The sequence below is a fragment of the Lepidochelys kempii genome, chromosome 2 (assembly GCF_965140265.1).
Source record: "Lepidochelys kempii isolate rLepKem1 chromosome 2, rLepKem1.hap2, whole genome shotgun sequence".
NCBI lineage: Eukaryota > Metazoa > Chordata > Testudines > Cheloniidae > Lepidochelys > Lepidochelys kempii.
In genome coordinates this window covers 197830252-197855618 of record NC_133257.1, presented here as the reverse complement: position 1 = coordinate 197855618, position 25367 = coordinate 197830252, and the positions used below count along the sequence as shown (strand labels likewise).

General features: G+C 37.1%; 1 protein-coding gene across 11 annotated transcripts in view; it reads right to left on the bottom strand.

The window, feature by feature from the left end:
- The window catches only part of SLC4A7 (solute carrier family 4 member 7), a 161722-nt gene that overhangs the window by 33369 nt on the left and 102986 nt on the right, over positions 1-25367 (bottom strand). For 6 of the 11 annotated variants that reach the window (XM_073333411.1, XM_073333418.1, XM_073333419.1 and 3 more), the window contains exons 6-11: positions 21541-21729; positions 16747-17103; positions 4956-5071; positions 4114-4173; positions 3310-3467; positions 1712-1799 (exon numbers count right to left, since the gene is read on the bottom strand). In XM_073333411.1, the coding sequence (XP_073189512.1) occupies positions 1712-1799; positions 3310-3467; positions 4114-4173; positions 4956-5071; positions 16747-17103; positions 21541-21729 (968 nt within the window). The remainder of the gene's footprint in view (positions 1-1711; positions 1800-3309; positions 3468-4113; positions 4174-4955; positions 5072-16746; positions 17104-21540; positions 21730-25367) is intronic. The other 5 variants (XM_073333415.1, XM_073333416.1, XM_073333420.1 and 2 more) reach the window with 5 other exon arrangements.

The following is a 25367-nucleotide window of genomic DNA, read 5'->3' as shown; positions in this document are numbered from 1 at the left end:
TTCCCTTGGTGAATCCATGCTGACTGTTCCTGATCACTTTCCTCTCATACAATACAAAACAATAGTTGTGCTGATTACTTTTTGCATTTCTCTCAGCATTTTACTGCACAGTCAGATCTCTCCATGGAGAATCAGAACCTCCTTAGTTTAGTCCCTGCTCTGCCACTGACTCATGGTGTGGGTCCAGATCCCCTTTCAAACAGTTTCCCTATGTACAAAATAGGGATTATACATTTTAGACGTCACCGGGATATTGTGAGGATTAATTCATTAAATGTTTGTAAATATTAAAATACCTCATCCTCACAACATTCAATAAATGAATTAGATTTACAACTACTGAACTCTGATTCAGTAACAGTTCAATGCACCACAGTCAGTTGTGTATGCCACCCCTGAATTAATACATTCAAGCTATTTAAAACTAACTCAATGTCAAAATATACATACTGATTAAATCAGGAACTTTATATTCATCCACTATATATATATATCCTTAAATTTCATGTATTCTGGGTGGCGTCTTACAAAAGTAGAAAGTACAGAGCCAAATCACCCTCTCTTTAAGGTTAATGGAACTTTTGCTTTTGCAAAAGAATCTCAGACTATATTCAGTTTCACAAACCAGTGAGTGACTATTTTAACTTGGGGTTTCTGGTTTCAAGTTAAACCAATACGGCTTAATTTAAAAAAACCTAATCACACTTTTCCTTTGGTGGAGTTTTACCCATTAAAAATGGTAAGTTTAGTCAGTATTAGAAATTGTTTGCAGAGGCAGTTCCTAAAGAGCTGCCGTATGTACTGGAAGTTAATCCCTAGAAATGCAGGTCTTCAGAGGGAGAAAGAAATTATATAATTCTGGAATTTTTAAATATTCTATATTATTAAATGTTTTATATAATTCCTTTGCTAAACACCGATCAAGTCAATTTTTATTCCCAATAAGCCTTTATGTTCCTAAAAATACACACCTAAAACCAGAAGCCCTAATTAAATACCTTAACTTTAGAAATATTTCTGGATTAAAATTCAAAAGTTAAAATTGCTGTTACCCAAAGAGATGCTAACATTTCAGTTAACTTACTCTAATAGTAGTGAGAATTCAGTATTGAAACAATATCCAAATATGCTGTGGGAGGTGTCTTCTTTTGAATGAAAAATAAATGAGATCCTGATCCCCAGTTCTCTTTAAAGACCTCACAGCACTGCACAGAAGACTAGAAGTATTAATTCAAGTGTCTGGCAAAATTTCAACTTTGGCCATTATATTCTGCCCATCTAAAAATACCCATTCGGTGTTTGAGTTTTATACAACATTCTTAATTTTCTGTCCTGTACTACTGTGTCACATTACAATGTATTATTTAATAGTTGCCATCTTTCATGGCAAAAGTGGCTGTATTTAAGAGGTAGGTTAAAGATATATATATAGCTTGTATATCTTTTCGCAAGTACTTTTGGAATCGTTGTACAAGAAAGGCAAGGAATAAATTTAAATTGCTATTATACATCCATTCCTTGTTTCTGTGGATTGTGTCTTCATTGTTCTTTATATAAAGTTAGTTTGGTTGTGCCATGTATCTGTGAATTATAGGTTGTAAAGAGTTCATTAAGCACAGTCTGTGAGAACATGATTTTAGACTTCTGCAATGCAAATTTTTATTCAACACTCAGGTTTGCTTTCAATGGATTGTAAATATATACTACTTGCATCATCAGTCATAAGCGTTGCTATTGATCTTCCGATTTCATGGTATTGTGGTGCCTTGCCAGCTGGACCCAGTAACAGAAACAAGAACCTGTAGGAAAAATTAAGACAGGAGAGGAGACCAGGAGAGCTGAGTTATTTCAGCTTAAGCCTTTTGTAAAAAGCCAGCTGCTCAAACCAAATCTGAGGCTACTTGTTCAAATCATATATTAGAATTCATAATTTGTAGGCTCATAATTTTGGTACTGATAAAATGGATGATGTTTTAGCTACACAAATAGAACACAAAGATTTAAATTACTGTAATTTTGGAACTATTTCCTGTGAAAAATTAAAGCAGTGTTGCCATTTTTTAAAAAGAATTTTCAAAACCAGGTAATTCAGTTAGAATCATATTGCAAAGATTAGTAGGCCAATACTATTATGCAATAATTATATTGAAAACCATTAAGTTCAATTTTCCATGCTGTCCTTGTAAGAAAATTTCCAGACAAGTTCTTTGAAGAAACTGCAATTGCATTTTAGATATAAAAACTAAACCAAACATTCACAGGTTTTACCCTTCTCCAACAATAACCCAATGCACATATTTTTTTTCTGATGGCAGCTCTAAATGAATCTGATGAAAACATGCATCAAACGATTTAGTTCTATTGTGTCTGGCAGTGTGCTGTATAAATTAGTTCATAAAAAATTATCATGAAAACCATTTCACATAATCCCAACATCAGATTAGTCACATTTTTGTCTACCAAATGTATTTAATTTGCAATTTATCAAACTGCTTTCAACATTAAGTCCCAGCAGACACATCCTATTACAACAAAAATAGTAACCTGCCCTCCCCTGGCGGACCTCAAAATACTAATACAGGTAGATCCAACACACACTTCCTGTGCCAGTGGAGCTGAATTTCATCCTCAGTGATAAACACCAAAGTACTGAAAATTTTTCCCTTAAAGCCATACCATTGGTAGGGACTGGAGAAGAGAAGGATTATACCCATCCTTCACTTTGCATTTCCTAGCCACTAGAAAAAGAAAGGTGTAAATGTATTTCATTTTGGCAACAGATTTGCAAAAACTAACATCCGTATTCACAAGTAAAGACACATTAGAATATACACTCTAGAGATCACACAAGCAAATAAGTTTTCCACACTCTAGCTGTGTTTTCACAATACCGCACTCTACACAGAGTACTCATACTTCAAGACTCAATGGACTACGTCCATTGTCATGTTAACATTGGGTGTAAGTCTTCTTAGTCACACAGTTAAAATGGTGTAAGAAGAGGACCAGCAGCTCTGAGATCCACCCTTCCCACACCCACCTGTATTGTCAGTTTCAAACTTCGTAAATAGTTCTAAAGATATCGTCAAAATATCATCATTTTTTCAAGTTTTGGGAGGAGGTTTAGATGTCCCTCATTACACAAAACTGCAACAATTGCTTGCCGTGCAAGTCAGAGATTTAAGACAGAAAGACAGTTCCTGTCCCAATGAGTTCACAATCTAAACTCTGATCTATGCTCTGCTTTAACACTGAAGTGCTGTTACTTCATTGTGTGAGTAAATGCATGTTATTCAAGGATTTCTTTACCGTGTAGGAACAGGAACCTCTGTGAGACCTGAGAGAAGCACAGCAGGGGACAGTCTCACAAAAGCAATAATTGGTCTTTCCAAAAAATCTACTTCTCCCACCAACACGTTTGATGCTTCCGCTCCTGTGGGAATTTTCCTCATGAAGTTCATATCAACCTATAATATAGAGATTAAACAATTGCTTATTTCTTTACAATTCTTATTGATAATTCTACAAATAATTTTTAAAAACTAAAAAGAGTATTGATCAACTCTTGTTTTGATGAAAACAATATAAATGCAAAAGAAATATTTCACATGTACAGGAACAGAAAAGACAAGCATATGATGTGTATAAAATATGTCTGTCAGCGGTATTTTATTAGTATATTGTTTTTATTGTTACAAGTTAGAACTACTATTATTTATTATATTCTAAAAACTTTCAGCTACATAATCACTTTTTCACAGTAACTTCTCAGGACAGAAATATTTTCTCTATGGTAGGTGACATTACTTGACATCAAATAGACAAAACAATAACTAAGGAGAGTTCATGTAATTATATGTAGTTTCCAGAATGTAGTTATTTTACATTTTATAAATGGTATTTTAAATATTTTTAAAGGAATTAATAGCTTTAATATAATTATCATCCACAAAAAACAAACAGCTGAAATAGACTAAAGAAACTTACATTTCTGCATATAATTACAGAGGAACATTACAAAACTGTACAGCACATTGACTCTTTAGTTTACAAACAGATACACAAAAGGCACAAGAAACTAACACTAGTTACGTTGTTATCTAGAAAACTTACAGCTGGCCTCTTGAGTCCCACACCAAGTGTGCCACAACTACAGTGCCAGGAGGCTGACTCCTGCCCAACAGGAGACAAGGCAGGTGTACAGAAGGACAGGCCAAGCAAAAATGTAAAAACTGTGACAGAGTAGGAATAAATGGCACCTGCCATGATCAGATGAGAACTACTATGTAAATTAGCTTTGCTTCAGCACAATTATTAAATTTAATTTTGCAAACAGTTTATAACTATCTTTTACTGTACAGATTAGACTGAACAGGTGAATTTTATAGTAAGAATCCATAGTGATTCTTATAACCCAAAACATTTAAGTTACAAAAGATGGGAGAGGTTAACAGAAGTACACAAGGTTTACTTCCAGAAGTAACACAACTGATGCTCTTTATCCTTAAGATTTCCATGGCTTTTACAGAACAATGCATAAAAGCCCTTTTCTGAAAAGGGGCCTTAAGTCTCTAAAGTAAGAAAAACAGAAATTGAAAAATTTAAGCCACTTTATATGCAAAAACACCCATAACACTCATGTTTTGTAAAAACTTTTGCAGTGTATCAGACCTGAAAATATTATGTATTGCTCAATCAGCAAGTACAGTGGCTTCTTATGTCAAGTTACATGAAATACTGCACATGTGAAGTGGCAAAATTATCTAACAATAGTAAGCCCAGATGTACTGCAAAAGTAGCCAAAACATTTAATGGCTAATTAATTTTAATCTATACTGGATTCTGATACTGCTGTAGTTAACCCAAATTAAGGTAGAAATAGCAACCAGTTTGGCTACCATACTGTTACATAGCCCTACTTACTAATCATTGAGAAAATATGTAATGTCATTTACCTTACTGAAATCAACAGTGCTATTTTCTCTGCTTCCTCCTGTTCCATTACCTTTAACATCTCCACTTTTTCCAGCATCCAGATTTCCAGGTGCTGACTGTGGAGATGCTAGAAGCCCTAGATTTAAACAAAATACACACTTTGAAAATGGAGTTCACAGAAAATGGACCAACCAAGACACACACTATGCAAGAACTCAATGTGGCAGCTTGCTAAAAGCGAATGTGCAAGTTAATAAACAAAAGTGCCCCATATTAGTACCTCAAATTCAACATAAACAAGTTATTTTATTTTGGAAAACAATTAAAGTTTGTTTAAAATAGTTAAAAACAGCTGTTGCCTAAATGGTGGCCATTTGCAAAACAGTCAAGAAAAGAAAACAAGAGTGACTTTTGGGGGAAGAGGACAAATGTAAAAATTTTAATCCTCACCACCAGTGCTTTGTGGACAGAACCTACATGACAAAGGTTCCACACTCATACATCTGAATTAAAACAAAAACAAAAAAACAAACACACACCCACCACACACTTTAGTGCATTATCAGAAGTTGATATTTGACTTAAAAAAATGAGACTCAGGTTTTGACCATATCAGGGTTAAGACACTAGCGGTCAGCCAAACTAGTGCAACTCTCTGGGTAAACTTATGTAAATGATCATACACATCAGTGAAGCTTAACTTGGTTTGAAGCAGTTTACCCTATGTATACTATGGCCCTGGTTAGACTATGATTTAGGAGTGTGATGTTAAACCACGTTAGCTAATGGATTCTAACATGTTTGAAATAATCTAGTAAAGACACAGCAACATATATTTTTATAGGGCTGTCAATTCATAGATTCATAGATATTTAGGTCAGAAGGGACCATTATGATCATCTAGTCCGACCTCCTGCACAATGCAGGCCACAGAATTTCACCCACCACTCCTAAAAAAGACCTCACACCTATATCTGTGCTATTGAAGTCCTCAAATTGTAGTTTGAAGACCTCAAGGAGCAGAGAATCCTCCAGCAAGTGACCCGTGCCCCATGCTACAGAGGAAGGCGAAAAACCTCCAGGGCCTTCCAATCTGCCCTGGAGGAAAATTCCTTCCCGACCCCAAATATGGCGATCAGCTAAACCCTGAGCATATGGGCAAGATTCATCAGCCAGATACTACAGAAAATTCTTTCCCGGGTAACTTGGATCTTACCCCATCTAAAAACCCATCACAGGCCATTGGGCCTATTTACCATGAATATTTAATTACCAAAACCATGTTATCCCATCATACCATCTCCTCCATAAACTTATCGAGTTTAATCTTAAAGCAAGATAGATCTTTTGCCCCCACTACTTCCCTCGGAAGGCTATTCCAAAACTTCACTCCTCTGATGGTTAGAAACCTTCGTCTAATTTCTAATCTAAATTTCCTAGTGGCCAGTTTATATCCATTTGTTCTTGTGTCCACATTGGTATTGAGTTTAAATAATTCCTCTCCCTCTCTGGTATTTATCCCTCTGATATATTTATAGAGAGCAATCATATCTCCCCTCAACCTTCTTTTAGTTAGGCTAAACAAGCCAAGCTCCCTGAGTCTCCTTTCATAAGACAAGTTTTCCATTCCTCGGATCATCCTAGTAGCCCTTCTCTGTACCTGTTCCAGTTTGAATTCATCCTTCTTAAACATGGGAGACCAGAACTGCACACAGTATTCCAGGTGAGGTCTCACCAGTGCCTTATATAACGGTACTAAAACCTCCTTATCCCTACTGGAAATACCTCTCCTGATGCATCCCAAGACGACATTAGCTTTTTTCACAGCCATATCACATTGGCAGCTCATAGTCAACCTATGATCAACCAATACTCCAAGGTCCTTTTCCTCCTCCGTTACTTCTAGTTGATGCGTCCCTAGCTTATAACTAAAATTCTTGTTATTAATCCCTAAATGCATGACCTTACACTTCTCACTATTAAATTTCATCCTATTCCTATTACTCCAGTTTACAAGGTCATCCAGATCCTCCTGTAGGGTATCCCTGTCCTTCTCTAAATTAGCAATACCTCCCAGCTTTGTATCATCTGCAAACTTTATTAGCACACTCCCACTTTTTGTGCCCAGGTCAGTAATAAAAAGATTAAATAAGATTGGTCCCAAAACTGATCCTTGAGGAACTCCACTGGTAACCTCCCTCCAACTTGACAGTTCACCTTTCAGTAGGACCCGTTGTAGTCTCCCCTTTAACCAATTCCCTATCCACCTTTCAATTTTCCTATTGATGCCCATCTTATCCAATTTAACTAATAATTCCCCATGTGGCACAGTATCAAACGCCTTACTAAAATCTAAATAAATTAGATCCACTGCGTTTCCTTTATCTAAAAGATCTGTTACTCTCTCAAAGAAGGAAATCAGGTTGGTTTGGCACGATCTACCTTTTGTAAAACCATGTTGTATTTTGTCCCATTTACCATTGACTTCAATGTCCTTAACTACCTTCTCCTTCAAAATTTTTTCCAAGACCTTGCATACTACAGATGTCAAACTAACAGGCCTATAATTACTTGGATCACTTTTTTTCCCTTTCTTAAAAATAGGAACTATGTTAGCAATTCTCCAATCATATGGTACAACCCCTGAATTTACAGATTCATTAAAAATTCTTGCTAATGGGCTTGCAATTTCTTGTGCCAATTCTTTTAATATTCTTGGATGAAGATTATCTGGGCCCCCCGATTTAGCCCCATTAAGCTGTTTGAGTTTCGCTTCTACCTCAGATATGGTGATGTCTACCTCCATATCCTCATTCCCATTTATCATGCTACCATTATCCCTAAGATCCTCTTTAGTCTTATTAAAGACTGAGGCAAAGTATTTGTTTAGATATTGGGCCATGCCTAGATTATCCTTGACCTCCACTCCATCCTCAGTTTTTAGCGGTCCCACTTCTTCTTTCTTTGTTTTCTTCCTATTTATATGACTATAGAACCTTTTACTATTGGTTTTAATTCCCTTTGCAAGGTCCAACTCTACTTGACTTTTAGCCTGTCTCACTTTATCCCTACATATTCTGACCTCAATAAGGTAGCTTTCCTTACTGATCCCTCCCTTCTTCCACTCCCTATATGCTTTCTGCTTTTTCTTAATTACCTCTCTAAGATGCTTGCTCATCCAGCTTGGTCTACAACTCCTGCCTATGAATTTTTTCCCCTTTCTTGGGATGCAGGCTTCCGATAGCTTCTGCAGCTTTAATTTAAAATAATCCCAGGCCTCCTCTATTAACTATTAATCATAGTTAACTCACGCAATTAACTCAAAAAAATTAATCGCGATCAATCGCGCTTATAACAGAATACCAAATGAAATATATTAAATATTTGTGGATATTTTTCTACATTTTCAATATTGATTTAAATTACAACACAGAATACTAAGTGCACAGTGCTCACTTTATTTTCTTATTACAAACATATGCACTGTAAAAATGATAAAAACAATGGTATTTTTCAATTCACCTCATACAAGTACTGAAGTGCAGTCTCTATCATGAAAGTGTAAATAAAAAATGTAGATTTTTTTTTGGTTACATAACTGTTCTCAAAAACAAAACACTGTAAAGCTTTAGAGCCTACAAGTCCACTGAGTCCTACCTCTTATTCTGTCAATCGCTAAGACAAACAAGTTGGTTTACATTGACGGGAGATACTGCTGCCTGCTTCTTATTTACAATCTCATCTGGAAGTGAGAACAGGTGTTCGCATGGCACTTTTGTAGCCAGCATTGCAAGGTATTTACGTACCAGATATGCTAAACATTCGTATGCTCCTTCATGCTTCGGCCACCATTCCAAAGGACATGCTTCCACGCTGATGATGCTCGTTAATAAAATAATGTGTCAATTAAATTTGTGTCTTTACTCCTTGGGGGGAGCATTATGTCTCCTGCTCTGTTTTACCCACATTCTGCATATATTTCATGTTATAGAACTCTTGGATGATGACCCAGCACATGTTTGTTTTAAGAACACTTTCACAGCAGATTTGACAAAATGCAAAGAAGCTACCAATGTAAGATTTCTAAAGATAGCTACAGCACTCAACTCAAGGTTTAAGAATCTGTAGTGCCGTCTAAAATCTGAGAGGGACAAGGTGTGGAGCATGCTTTTAGAAGTCTTAAAAGAGCAAAACTCTGATGCGGAAACTGCAGAACCCAAACCACAAAAAAGAAAATCAACCTTCTGCTGGTGGCATCTGGCTCAGATGATGAAAATGAACATGTGTCAGTCCGCACTGCTTTGGATTGTTATCAAGCAGAACCAATCATCAGCATGGAAGCATGTCCTCGGGAATGGTGGTTGAAGCATGAAGGGACATATGAATCTTTAGCGCATCTTGCATGTAAATATCTTGCAACGCCAGCTACAACGGTGCCATGTGAACACCTGTTCTCACTCTCAGGTGACACTGTAAACAAGAAGCAGGCAGCATTATCTCCTGCAAATTGTAACCAATCTTGTTTGTCTGAGTGATTGGCTGACCAAGAAGTAGCACTGAAGGGACTTGTAGGCGCTAAAGTTTTAGATTGTTTTATTTTTGAATGCCCCACCCTTTTTCTTTTTACATAATTCTACATTATAAGTTCAACTTCCATGGTAAAGAAATTGCACTACAGTACTTGTAGGAGGTGAATTGAAAAATAATTGTTTTGTTTTTTACAGTGCAAATATTTGTAATCAAAAATAAATATAAAGTGAGTACTCTACACCTTATATTGTGTTGTAATTAATATATTTGAAAATGTAGTAATCATCCTAAACTATTTAAATAAATGGTATTCTATTGTTGTTTAAACAAAAAATGAATTGCACAATTTTTTTTAATTGCGCGATTAATTTTTTTAATCGCTTGACAGCCCTAATATTTTAACATATGCTAAACTGAATGAGTTAAAGCTGAGCCTTCCCTCTAGGCTTTAACTCAACCATCTTATGCCACACATTAAAGAATACATTGCCCTGCCTATACAATAAACACATTAGAATTCGTTAGCTAATATGTTCTAACATCACACCTTTAAGTCTCAGTCTAGCCAAGGCCTAAGACTTTGACTAAACTAGAAAAAGCTTTGGAGTATAAATAGTTCATGTTAGCTAAGCCTGATCTAAACACAACCATTTGCCTAGTCAATTCAGGCCTAAACTCCTTATAAGTTTATCATTTGGCATTTTTACCTGTTTCACTTTTTTTCCAGAGACAGCCGAATTCTAAAAATCTGATCCTATATAGCTATTCCAAAGAAGAGTCAGAACCAAAAGTTCTATCATCATTTAGCGGTAAGACTGCAAATTCTCATTCTTCCATTTTATAAACATTTAAGACATTCTAATAAAACAAAAACAATGATATTAAATAGGCTTTAATTTTCTTTGTGAAACCTGTACTGTGCTAGCAATTAACTACTACTATAAATGCCAATCTCAGCCAACTAAAATGGCAAAATCACATTCTTCCCTTTTGTTCTGCAATATATATTATTCACCAAAAAGGAGACAACTCATAACCCATCAATCCAACCCATGAATCACATTTAGTAGAAAAAACTCAATTTTTTAGGGAGGGTTTATAAAACTGAAACAGGGATGCAATATACCTGCTATGTGGAGAAAATAGGAAGTCTACATCTTAGTACATGAGAGGAAAAAACAAAACCTGTTCAGGTAAATACAGAAAGGCCAAATTCATGCCCTCTTCTCTTTTTCATCAATGCCCCAATGCAGATTTTTCATGGCAAGAAATCAATTAATCCCTAAAACTGATACATAGCAGAGTAGGAGGAAGGTGGGGAAATAATCTCACAGCCCACACTCCCTTGTCCTATCCAGAGTATCTGTAATATGTAAATTCTGTGGGTGTTCAGGGCCAGAGCAAGGGACAAAAGTTACTTGACTGCAACCTTCCCAAGTTCACAGAACTGGTACTCTGAATTTGATTCACTGAGGTGCACACATAAACAGTAACTGTAAATTGCCATTTTGCCCATTTCTCAGTTTTGGCATTAGGATAATATTGATCTTTTTATGATTTGAAGTCAGAATTTCTCCAATTATTTACAGCCCAGGTTCAAAAAGTCTTAGTGCTAATACAGAAATCCCTATCCCGTTCAAATACAAAGGATTATTAGATTTTGCTTTTTCACAATCTTACTAAAAGTACAGAAGCAAACTCAATTTAAAAATACTGTCAGAAAGATTCCAGCATTCTAAAGTGGCAACAAAAATGGAAGCATTTCCATAAAATTTTTCATAGTTTTTCTGCTGTTTTTAAAATCAACCAGTGCTAGAAAACACATAATAAAAATAAATTGGTTTCTTGTGGCTTAAGCAACATAATTAAATTATGCTGCATTCACAAACTATATCACAAGCTCAATATTGAAGAGTCCATCAGCATGTCTACATACATTTTCCTCCATTTAAAAAAAAAAATAGTTTGGGCTCAAATGTCTCAAATTATTTGCCTAGGACCAAGTGTTTCGCTTAAGTTTAATTTATATTTTGCATACAGTAGAACCTCAGTGTTACGAACACCTCGGGAATGGAGGTTGTTAGTAACTCTGAAATGTTCATAACTCTGAACAAAACCTTATGGTTGTTCTTTCAAAACTTGACAGCTGAACACTTACTTAATACAGCTTTGAAATATTACTATGCAGAAGAAAAATACTGCTTTCCCTTTTGTGTACTTCCAGTTCCAAATGAAGCGTGCGATTGACTGGTCAGTTCGTTACTCTGGTGTTTGTAATTCTGAGGTAATTCTGTATTTCCAATTCAAAAGGACTCTAGTAGAAATCATGATAGAAAACAGTCCTTTCACTCATGGCATAAATATGATCCTCTTGGTAGACATTTACTGCACTGTAATTATATTTGTAAGGGTGACATCTGTTGTATCTCATTGGTTATTTTCCTATGGATCCTATTTTCCTATGGATCCTATTTCTCAGACTTTTGATACGATAAGCTCAACTAACCTCCCTAACGGATAAGGTTTTCCTTTCAGCAACCATCTTCATTCTCTTTATTTAAAGAGTTTAACTCAAAGCTGAAAATTAATTCCTCACAATGCTTAATTTTGAATTCCCTTTGTTTCATGGTTTAAATTGCTCACTTAGGAGTTAGCCTGTACTCCTTACTCAGGCAAGATTCCCAATAGGTTTAGTAGTTTGTTACTTTATTGTGGTTTTGTTTTAATGTCAGATTGATTTACTTTTACCAAGTTAAAGTAAATGACGAGTATAAGTTCTTAATGCGTCTGTGAAAAGACAGAGATACGATGCAGCTCAGCCATACTTTGACACACTGAACACTCTACATGCTAGTTATATATCTATCTACATATATAAATATATCATATCTATATATACTCTATCCAGCCTACAAGACCATCTTGGATTCTGGGGCACACAGACAATCAAAAACATTGAATAAAAAACCCTGTTGATAGGGCTTCTCAAAAATTGCATCACACTGTTGAAGCAGGTCACTGTCCTGCCTTAAATTGTTTTCCAGCCCCCTTCCATCACCAGAACGAGGGCTTTCTCCCATGCAATCTCCATTTGTGAGGGAACAATTCCTGTCTCTCTCTTCCCCGATCTATTAGCTCTAGCCCAATAACAGCTCTCCCACATAGAAGACACTTGTCCTTTGTTTTCCAGGCTGTCAGACACAGAAAAATTCATTTATCCCCATGCTGGAATATTGAGGAAAACACTGTGCATGCCCAGCCCCTTTCTAGATGTCATCATGAAAAGCAGCTGCACCACTTCCACTCTGTGGAAGGGGATTCCTAGTATAGCTAAGTAAGGTACTTCCAATGGGGAAGAATCCCACAAAATATGGAGCAGCTTCTATAGAGGTTCCACAGGCTCTGTGACACAGGCAATTTGAGGTTGGATAAAGCCCTATATAGTGATTCTTCTCTGTCTTCTTACAAAATCCATCTAAAAGAAATATCAAATTAAAGTATTTTTTAAAAACTTTTTCCTTATTTAGACTTCATTCATTATTGGACTTAATCCAGTACTAGACTCAGACTGCTGGTGGAAAAAGGAGGTCCCATTTGTTAATCAAGAACTAGATCCAAGAAGCCTTCCACCTCAACCTCTGCCTCAGTGAGAGAGGAGATCAACATCAAGACAAGACATACATTGACATCACAGTGTAAACTGGACCTGCTTTAGGCACTGAGTTGGACTCATCCAAATCTTCCATGCTAACTGTCCTACCATAACTGCATGCGCATATATTGAATACTACAAGGTGAATTATTTGTTTTTAAATAGAGTTAAATTCTAGACTTCTTAAAGAAATTAAACATTCAAGATATCTATAGGGAGTGTGTTTTCCTAGCACTACACAGCCTGTTAAAGAAGCAAAGAACTAGATGAGTTTTTCTAGAAGAAATACTTGTAGGTTTGCAATTATAAAAATTTTAGTAAATTAATCGGATGCTATGGAATTGCAGGACAAAGCTATTCTAAATTAGCTAAGTGTTACAATTTATGTTTTTATCAATTAAATTTAAAATAAAATGAATATAGAGCAGAACACACTTCAAAGCCTCGGAAACAAGGAAATACAAATATTTGCCTGTTCTCTTATTTTTGTTGTCCACAGCCACTCATGAAAAGTTTGCATTCCCCTCTCATTTACCAGCACAGATGGCAGCAGAGCCAAAGACAATGATTTTGGTATTTATTTTGGCTATTTCTGCCCCCAATCTGTGGAACTCGGTATTCAGTAGTTCCAAAGCATGGTCATTTCTGAAACACTGATTCTGAATTGCCTTTTCATAGGAGAAACATTGATCGTATAAGAAAAATTGAAAAGCTAAATATCAAACTTAAGAAATTAACTGTAATATTTAATTTTTGAAAGAATGCTTTGATGCCTGATTGAGTTGTTTGGAGCTAGTCTGATAGAGGTCTGTAAAATCATGAATTGTGTGGAGAAAGTGAACAAGGAAGTGTCATTTACCCCTTCATATAACACACGAATCATGGGTCACCCAAATAAATTAATAGGCAGCAGGTTTAAAACAAACAGAAGGAAGTACACGCACAACTTACAGTCAACCTGTGGAACTCGTTGCCAGGGGATGTTGGGAAGGCCAAAACTATAACTGAGTCCAAAAAAGAATCAGATAAGTTGATGGAGGATAGGTGCATCAATGGTTATTAGCCGAGATGGTCAGGGACACAACCCCACGTCCTGGGTGTCCCTAAGTCTCTGACTGCCAGATGCTGGGACTGGACAACAGGAGATCAATCACTCAATTGCCCTGTTCTGTTCATTCCCTCTGATGCATCTAGCATTGACCATTGTCAGAAGACAGGATACAGGGCTAGAGTGACCCTTGGTCAGAGCCGGTATGGCCATTCTTATGTTCTTAAGAAAGGCTCCAGACCAGCAGTAGCCCATGGACCAGAGTTTGAGAGACTCTTCTCGAGGGCATCTCTATGTTAATATTGGATTTTTGGTGGGTCCAGAAAAACAAATAATCCACTTCTAAACAGTGGATCAGACAAAGAGAGACCAGAGTATATACAGCCAGAGGAACTGGGAGATCATCCTCTTCATATTTCTCCTTTATAAATATGGGAATACATCTCCTTGAGGCTTAGAATCAATTTAAGATGGACTTGGATTCAGCTGGACAGCTTTATCTTCACTTGTCTCTCTCAGGTTCTACAGGACTGCGTATGGCATTTTGTCTCATTAGAGAAGAGATGCCAAAGTGAAGGCTGTGGTCTTTAGTGCAGAGCCATTAACCATATCCAGTTGTTTAATGCTGGCAGAGTCATCCTCCTCCTTCTCCACGAAAAATATAAAATCATCCTTGGATTTGAGGGGGAGAATGATCTTTATATGAACATTCTGTTCATTAGAAGTGTTTTTCTGTATTAAGGAGGCAGAGGACAAGATTTCTTTTTGTTTATGAAGGGAGGAAAGGCCTTGTTCAGTGACTCAGAGCACTGGTGTTAGGACAGATTTAGCTCTGTTTACTCTCTGAAGCTTAATATATTCACTACCCTTCAGTGGAAAAAAGAGGAAAAGCAGATAACCAGGAAATTTGACACTGATTACTCCCTCCAGCACATGCCTCTTCAACTTCCTTCTCCTTGTTACCCTGAACCTGGGCCTGTATTAGAAATGGATAGATAGGGTTGGCTGGGCCAGGATCACTCACCTCAGGTCTGGCCAGGTAATGGGACGGATCTGTTTTTTCAAGATGCCCAGAGACAAAGGGTTTGTGCTAGATAGCCAGTCTGGTTGGAGAGTCATATCTGTCTCCCAATTTTCTCTTACTAGATAATAAGGAAGATCATCAAGGAGATTGTGCCTGGTCAAATATTTGAGTTACAGCAGTCCAAATCCACGCAAATGGAGATCAGTTTCAGAATGGTGAGCATAAACAGTTTCACGTTTTGAACATTTTCTGTTTTCCTGGTAAGGTGTTCAGTCATTTTCAAAGAAAAAAACCCGAAGGCACTTGGAGGCAAAGAGAAAAGTGACCTCTTCAAACAGTTACAAGTTAACTACAAGAACTGCCAAAATCTTCAGCCTCCAATTGGCTCTAATGCTAAGACATGATAGAAAAACTCAAATATTATTAATCGATTTCTGGGATAAAAAACAAACGCTTACTCAACATATGAGGCATTTTCAAAGGAATATTTTTCTCTTATATCCAGTGTTGTCATATGTATTATGCTTTTTACACGCGCTAAACAGCTTCGAAGTGTTTCACAGACCAATAACATCACAGGATCTGCTACTGATAGCTAATTTACAATACTCTGCAAATTAAAAATACAAACAAAACAACACTCCACCTGTTCTCCCCCAACAGTCATTAAGCATTTGACACCATGATAATGCACCACTGGAAAATTCACTGGCACCAATTGTAGAAATGCTGGATATGCCAGTTTTAAGGTTGACTACTTCTGTTCATAACAGTTTGAGATTTTTATAATATAAACTTAAGCTAAAGCCTAAGAGAAAGTAACTCAAATAAATTGGTTAGTCTCTAAGGTGCCACAAGTACTCCTTTTCTTTTTGCGAATACAGACTAACACGGCTGTTCCTCTGAAACCTATTTAAAAACAAAATCCATCATGGCACAAAAACACAACTGACTAAATTACTACCCTAACTCTGTAACTGTAACCCTTGTTTCTTCCTATCACCTACCTTCGCTCATTACTTATCCACATGTTGTAACATGTCTGATTTAGACTATAAATACTTCAGAGCATGTTCCATGTCTTTAAACCACACACCACACTTAAGGACTAAATTAATATCTTCATTTACATGGATTCAAGGTGAGTGAAAGGAAAAGGCCACCATTTTTGACATCTTCCCTATTTAAAAGTCAATTTTATTTAAAAATTGCTTATTTTTGAAACAAAAACACAAACATTCCTTGTTAATCAGACAAATAAAAAAGGTTAAGTATGAAAAATTCTATTTTTCATTGGTTCAAGGAGTTAAAATGCATTATAAATAAGTGAACTTCAACAATGTTTGTGTTAATTCTTTTTAGGAGTAAAAACCTTTGGAATAGATCTATTATGCTGTATAAGAAACAATCACACTTCAGAAGAAATAAAACATGCAGACAGAGGTAACAGTTGTAAATACTACTCATTTATGCTCAAGCTATGTGCTCAACATTGCAATGCAAGTGATCCGGATTCAGAGAGCATCACACATGGACAGTTTAAGTTTGGATAATTGCCTGGTATGTTAATATTATCCTCTGTCTTCTTTTCCTGAACTTCTAAATCCTCCTCAGGTGGATGGATTATTACTGTGGGAATATCATCACTGGCAGGTGACACCAGCAGTTCCTTGCCCTGAAGCTGACTCGGCTGGGAACTTGTGGTTGCCAGGCGGCCGCTGCTAGGACTGGAGGGTGGTGTGTTTTGAGGGGTAGGTAGTGGGGTTGTACACCTTGAATCTGCCGGGGTTCCAGCTCTTGAAGAAGGAAGAAGATAATGGAGAAGAAGGGACAAACGGTTTTCTCCTTTCAGGGAAATATTTGAAGCAGAGAGACCTGTTCGCAAAGAGTGGTGGGAGGCTGAAAGGCCTTCCCCTGAGATAAAACAAATAAATGAAACACAAAATGAAGTTTACAGCAGGGAAACAAGCTTTTTCTTAAAAAAGACAAATTATGCATGTACAATTTACACAGTAAAATACAACCTTTAAGAGCAAAAAGTGTCACATTCATGCAGGTGAGATAAGAGTTAAGCAAGATGCAAGAGTGAATAAGATTTTTAGATATTAGAAAAGTCAGCAGATACCTTACTGACAAGTACCAATTAGCACATAATGGGGATTTAGGAGAAAAGGATATGACCAGTAATTGCTTAAAAAAGGTCCAATAAGAATTTAGTATATGATCCTAAAATATTGACATCTAAAATAATTGTTTCACTAGATGTTAAAAAGGAAAAAAATTCAAATTCAGATATTACTATATACCATTTGTACTGGAAGCTTTTTTACTAGGCTAAGACATAATGCTACTGTGACAAGGTCAGGTCAGGAGATTTTGAAGCATTTGTACCACAAATTAAATATAATTACTTGGCCTGCTGGGACAGCTTGTTCAAGTCATTTTACTTCTCTATGCCTCAGTCTCCCCATCTGTGAAATGGGGATAATGAAACTCTTTGTAAAGCACTACATAAAAGCTTGTACAGGGAAGGAAGGAAATAGTTAATATTTGATATTTCAGTAAAACTTATTGTCGAGGACAAAGGCAGGCAACAGGTTTCCAAGTTAAAAATAACCTACTAAATCTAACCTGAAGCAGAATATCTTAAATCATTTGCATTCACTAACATTTGGTCAGGGACCAAATTTCAATCTATTAGCACTAAAAGGTGTAGTGCAACTGACATCACTCCTGTCAGTTGTTTGTTCATAGCATAAGATGCTATCATATTTAGAGCCGGCCAAAACTTAATGTTGACATTTTACAATTCGTTTTCATTACATATCAGAATGAAAACACATTTTCAGAATTTTCCATGAAATGGAAGTTCCCCAAAGTTTTATTTGGGGGAAAAAAATTCAAAATCTTCATTTAAAAACAAAAGTTTCAACATTATTTTTACGTTTATAATTTTTGCATTATTTCATTACACCTTTGTAGTAGTGGTGGTGCATGATATGACACCATGTCAAGTCATAACACATCATCATATAACAATATAATAGTTGAAATACTCCATTTTTTAAAAAAAATTAAGGGTAGCTGCTACTTAATATAGGTTGCAGCAGCCTATTTTATGTTACTCCTCGGGGAATTCTGTGCCAAAAAATTAAAAATTCTGCAAAATTCTGCATATTTCATTTGTCAAAATAACACTACATAATCATGCCAGTTTCAATTATTTTGGTAATTTATTTCAAAATACCTGTCAAAAATTATGTCTGTAACACAGACAAAAAAAATTTGCCCAGAAGTAGAGAATTAAAGAACCCCTACGACAACCCAGTTCCTGTTTCTCTGCCACCTCCCCCGAGCTCAGCTGCAGGGTGCCCCCTCTCAGCCCAGATACCCGCACCCTTCCCCTCCCCACCCAGGGCCCAGCCATGGGGCACCACCCAGCTCAGACACTCGCACCCTCACCCCACAGAGCCAAGTCACACCCCCCAGTCCAGACACTGACACCCTCCCCCCCCCCCCCCGAGCTCAGCCACACACCCCAGTCCAGACACTCGTACCCTCCCCTGACCTCCGAGCTCAGCCATGGGGCCCCCGCTCCATTCCAAACAAACACTCACACCCCCTCCCTCTCAGAGCCCAGGAATCCAGAGGGAGAAACAGCCTGATGCTGGGTCCCAGGTTTGTATGGAGTTTCCTGCATGCCGCCGCCTCCTTCCTTCAGGGTGTGCCAGGAAATGCAGCTGCCAGGAAACCTTCAGCTACCTCCCCGTCCCCCTGGCAGTGTCTTATTTGCAAGCTAGGGAGCTGGGCTCTGCTGGATCCAGCAGCTCTGCAGCCCATTTTGGTGGTGGTGGTGGGGGAACATTAATTCTGCACAAATTCTGCATTGCACAGGTGTACAGAACTCCCTTGGGAGTATTACGTTCTAGATCAAAGTGTCTCCTGTTTGCGCTGGAGTGAAATGTACAAGTGTCAAACTATACTACTCCTTGATCTATTTTATTACAATCTCATTCATCTACTTAACCTCAGGTTTCTCCAAATCTCTCTCTCTCTCTCTCACCCTTGCCACACAATGCAGTCTCTCTTTATCTTCTTGTTTCCCCATTATTCTAAGATGGAGAATAGAGTCACCATCCTTCCCTCAGAGACAAGTTTCTGGTAGGTGCCTGTTCTTCCCTACCAGGGAAGAAGATTCTAAAGAGTTCTCTATCTTCATCCCACCCTTTCCCTGGGGAAGGTGGGGTTGGGGAAGGTTCCCTGGGGAAGGTGGGAAGAGCATGTCTAGAGAACACTGACTGCAACTCCCCAAACGTACATGAGTACATGCACAATGACTGGTGTTCCATCTCAGGCAGAGCAAGAATATGATGAATTTTGCTAAAGATCTGGAGGTGAAGGTATCGCTCTCTCTCAAATATTACACCATCAGGCAGGTACCAAAAAACACAGACACATTCAGTATTATCATGTGCAGTATACAATGTATAAGGAGGACCAACATACGGAACAATCCTAACATTCTTTTGAGCAATGGAGAAGTAGTGTCCCTAAGTATACAGAAAAAACTCAAATTTAGAGGGTTTACCTGAAGAGTGCATTCTACAGACTGAATCTTATTTAAAATTATTTCATTTTCAGTATTAGAGATTTGAAATTAGTCTCTAGTGAACTGCTGCTTCGGTAGCAAATTAGACTGATAAAGCACAATGTTCTATTTTGCATGTTGTAATTAAGAATCCAATGTAGTCCATAATGTGAAAAGCAACTTAATTTGTTTTCAAGACCAGGAAGATATCTTACATGGGTATTAAATTCTCTGAATACTATTTTCTAGGGATGCAGATGTATGGATTAGGCATGTGTTATTTAGAGTGGGAACTCTGCAGTTTTCTTGCAAGTTTCAACACACATACTGAATAAAGCATCAGTTATTCACTGCAACTGAAGTCTGCACAATCAGTTCAAAGTTTAGGACCATTTTCTTCCTTTTAGAAACCAAGACGTGTGAAACATCCTGGCAAAAAAACTGTTTTCAGTATGTGCCAACATCAGATACTGTCCAGTTTTTCTAATCCTCAGTGTACATTAGGAAAAGAGCTAGAATATCTCTATGGCACAGATCAAACTCAGCACACACTAGCACTTAGAACAACCCAAGTAAGTACATGTTCCAAGGCAGCAGACATAACACATCTTGCACCAGAATGGTCAAGAACCCAAGTACTTTATTTTAAGGAGAGACATTAATCAGGCTCGGACAGGCCCAATACTTCAATCCCTATGAGGCCAAAGCTCTCAAGTCAACCAGTAGATGTCGAGGCGGATGTGACTGGAAATCCAAAACAGAAGATGGAGAACTCTGGGGGGATGGCAGAGGCCACAAAGGAAGAATAAAAGGTAAGATAAGCTGTCCTGGAGTGGTAATGTTTGAATTTAGGAATTGAGTACCTGGAAAAAATGCATCAGGATGCCAGAGTGTGGTCAGAAATTAGTTATCAGCAGGAGACATGGTACATCCTGTGAAGATGTTTTTTACCTAGGTTCTACTATACTAAACAAACCTTAGCTAGAGGTAGTTTATTATTTTGAATTTAAAAATATGAACTCCCTTTTTGGACAACTATATGAAAGCAACACTCAGGTAAGATGAACACAATTAATATAAAATAAAAATTAAAAATTTCACTGACCATTAAGACCTTGATTAAGTCTCTAAAACAATAAATAAAAGAGACTGAATTGGAAGCTATAATCCGGTAGTCAGACTCCTTGATGCACATGAAGCTTTGCCTGGCTGAGGTAATAGGATGACTTTAAACCTTCCAAAAATATAGAATTAATTGAAACATATCCTGTGAAAGTGTTATGACCAACTGAATATATTGCTGGGCCACCCCCCCACGCAGCACACACTCCCCCTCCCCACCACCAGCAGCCCCTCAGCAGTGATTCCCCCAAGATTTAGTCAAGTGTATTTATAGTATAAATCATGAACAGGTCTCAGGCTGTGAATTTTTGTTGATTGCCCATGACCTGTCCATGACTTACTAAAAATACCCATGACTAAATCATAGCCTTACTCATAACAGACAACTAAACCATACTATAGCATAAATAAAGACAGTAAGTCAAGACATCATAGTGGTTACAAGGAGCAAAACAAGACTTTATACATGCAAAATATAGGTAAATGTCCCAACTCCACAAAAGAACCACCACACAACTTTTACATACCAAGGAGGACTCAGAAAATGTATCCACTATTATCTGCTGTCTTCTCCCGCCTCTCCCGTGTTAATATATATTTGTATCAGGTTAGAATAAATTAGATGCTACAACTTATCTCACCATTTCGTTCAAGCAAGTGAGGGTCAGAATGTTTCTTGCCTATATCTGCAAAGGACCGAACCAGGGGAATCCGACTGCTGAATTTCTTCTCGTTCTGGTGATGGTGTCTCTTGAGGAGAGCTTCTCTGACATGCTCTCTTATGGACTCATCCAGCTGACCTGAAGCAATCATGTTGTCCAACACCATATCTATCATGAGAAAAATACTAAAATCAAATCTAAGTTAAATATATGCATACCCAAGACCACCACATCAACTCACATCTGAAAAATCAGTAAAATTAATTCATGAAGAATCATGTTTATTTTCTTTGGCAAACTGTGCATCTAGATCCACTGAAAAGAAATAGCCAAGAATATTGTGGGCCAACACTTCAAATCTACGCACTTTGAGCAAATGTTTCTCTGGATCATTCAACAGTATTCTTTCCAAAGCACACAGCACTTTAAAATACAAGGCCTACAGGAATAAATAGATTTGTTAACCACTTAACAAAATATTGTCATTCATCTTTATTTCAACTTCCTACTTACTACAGCCTTCATTACAAAAAGCAGGTGTGTATTCAATGATACATCAAATAAACACCACTCTTCACTGGAAAACAGTGCAGTTGCAAAAACTACCACAAGCAAGGGCTTGATGTACAAACTGGATAGAAATCTCTGCATAGCAACCTTAATTCTGGAATTTCCTAATGTCTGAGTGCTTGATTTTTCAACTTCAGTGTTCTTTCAACATAGTTGAAATGACTAACCTAATCCTTCAAATGTCTAAACTTTCTTTTTTTAAGTTGCCCTAACCTTCAAGATTCCTTACCGGACTTTCCATTTCACATTTTTACAAAAGAGTGAGAATGACATGTAAAGTGTCGCAAAACTGGTCAATTTGCAAAATTTGGGTGGGTTTTTCGATATTTTTAATCACATGAAAATATATGATCAGCCATGTTTCCAAAATACCTCAAATATAAACTGAGGAAAGAAAATCTGCCTATATGGCTGTGTAAAACAGCAACCAGCATTTTCTTTTACTGACTAGTTTAAAGAATCTTGAAAGATTTCTAGGCCGACACCTTAAGTTGCACAAACTCAGTAACACAAGCCTTATCTGGAAGAAATTTGTATGAATCTGTTTTGAGCAAAATACAAAGACCTTTTTGTTACATTTTACCATTTCTAATACTTATATTGAGATCCCTAGTAAGGTTAAGAACTTACATTTATATAGTACCTGTTGTATTGAAAGATGATATAATGTTTTATAAACAAAATAAACTATGCAGGGATCACTATCTACCACAGCAACACAGTCTCCTCTGAAGATAAACACGATTACAGCACATACCACCACACACAGCAATCTATACTGGTTAAGATATGTTTCAGAGTAACAGCCGTGTTAGTCTGTATTCGCAAAAAGAAAGCTTATGCTCAAATAAATTGGTTAGTCTCTAAGGTGCCACAAGTACTCCTTTTCTGGTTAAGATATGTATCTAACTGAAAATGAAAAGGAATTGAGGTAGGCCAAATATAATTACAGAAGACACTTCGTTAACATTATAGCTTTTATAAGAAAGTTCCCTGGGATCTTTAAAATGCCCACAATGTCTGAAATTTTAGTAATAGTGTGATGCTCTGATACTCAAATGAAGTGAGTCCTATAATGTTAATTTTTTTAAAAAATAGTCTTTAGGATATACTATATATGCATCTGTTCCTCTTTCAGAGGAAAGAGAGATTAACTAATATATTATTCTTACAGGAAAATCCACTGCCATAGAATATTGCCCTGAATATCCTATTAAATAAGTCTGTTTTAGCAAATCTAGATTAGACAAGTAATTCATTTTAAGATTTATTTATTTATACATATAAACTGTGGAACTCATTGTAACAGGATGGCACTACGGATGAAAAATTAGCAAGGTTCAAAGGGAGATTGGACATTTATATGAACAACAAGAATATCCAGCCAGCATTATAATAGATAATGATGAAAAAAATTGGAAGAGATTAAACCTCATGATTCAGAGTTTAAGCCAATCTCTAACTACTAGGGATTAATAAGTTTTTTTGTACCTTTTTCCAAAGCATCGGGTGCCGACCACTGTCAGAGACAAGAAACTGGACTAGATGGACCGCGGGTATGATCCAGTATGGCAATTCTTGTGAACCTATTTGTGATCTGATATATCTTGGTCTTAGTTTTATTCATCTAAATCTGCCCAACCAGAATGCCCCTAACACAGGAAACATTAGGTTTTGTGTGCACGTGTTAGATAGAGTGAGAGTGGCATGACCAATTTTAAAAGGTACTTCAAACTTAGATGAAGGGTATGAAAGAATGAGCAATGGTCTGCACTTCAATTACAGATCTGCAAACAGGAACAACCCTCACTCTGATCTACATACTGTACACACACCACATGCACACAAAATAGTTTATAAGCCAAAGTTATCCCCCATCCTTTGGCTTTATTCTTAATATATGTAATGAAGTCCTGAGACAGGACTGTATTTAGAAACATAAATTTTAGTTTGAGGTGGTGGTTGTTAGGGTTTCTCTTGGCAAGATGTCCTGCCCCTCCCTATGGCTCTGCAGCCTCAGAGAGATTCTCAGCCTTTCATAGTTTTGAATAGGAACCAACGAGACCTACTAAATCTGTCTGCAACATGAGAAAACAGAACAGTTTTACACCTCCACAACAAGTCAAAGATTGATATCCAGTCACTGAGACCCTGCACTGGAACTGGAAAATAGACCTGTGTGTCCAAATATTGATAGTATTATGCATGTCTTTCAATATCTTCTAGCTCAGCTTCTTTCAGTATTTACGAACTTTTTAGAAACATAACAAATACTGAAGATGACTTGGAAAGTTCTTTTGCGCTAACATCACTGACAAATATAATCTGACAAAACAAAATCTGTAGGTTTTATTTACTTCAAAAGTGTGTACTAAATGCTCCCACTAAATAAGCTAAGAAAAGAACTCAATACAAGGAGCTAAAGAGTAAAATTTTCAGAAGCTCCTAAGTCACTTAGGAGATTTTGAGAATTCTACTGAAAACTCTTTGTCCCTCCCTCTTTTGGTACCCCATGATCCTGCTGGTCAGCAATAGGACCACTATGAGTCACACAAATGCATCACTCAGTGAAATCACAGATACCAGGAAAATGGAATGAAACTAGCCCAAAGGATCTTAAAATAAAAGCCACTTGCTATTCTAAGTGTATATATATATATATGCAAAACGTTTTGAAAGCTGCTTTTACATACTCAGAATTAATTAGAGACCATTGAGGACATTCAACATGTTAAGTTAAATAACATAAGTTTTGTTTCAGCTCACCTCTTACCATTGATAAAGTGAAAGTTTAAATCAAGCTGTGCAACAATGAACTGCACTAATAGCAATAGCTAACATCAGCTGAATAGTGCTTAATAGTTTACAGCACAGTACAAATTATCCCTCAAGTATCCTGATACATATTTACATTTCACCTGTAGAGACAAGAAGATACATTTGTTGTCCAACCAAAGATTAGAACAAAGACAATTTAGGGTATGTCTAAACAGAAAGAAAAACCCACGGCTGGCCCATGCCTGCTGACTAGGGCTCGTGGGGCTTAGATTGCAGAGCTGTTTCATTGTTGTGTATATTTCCTGGCTTGGGCTGCAGCCTGGGCTCTAAGACCCTGTGAGGTGAGAGGCACCGATAGCTCGGGCTCCAGCCTGAGCCTGGAAGTCTACACAGCAACGAAACAGCCCCACAGTCCAAACCCTACGAGCCAAAGTTGACTGGCATGGGCCAGTCACAGG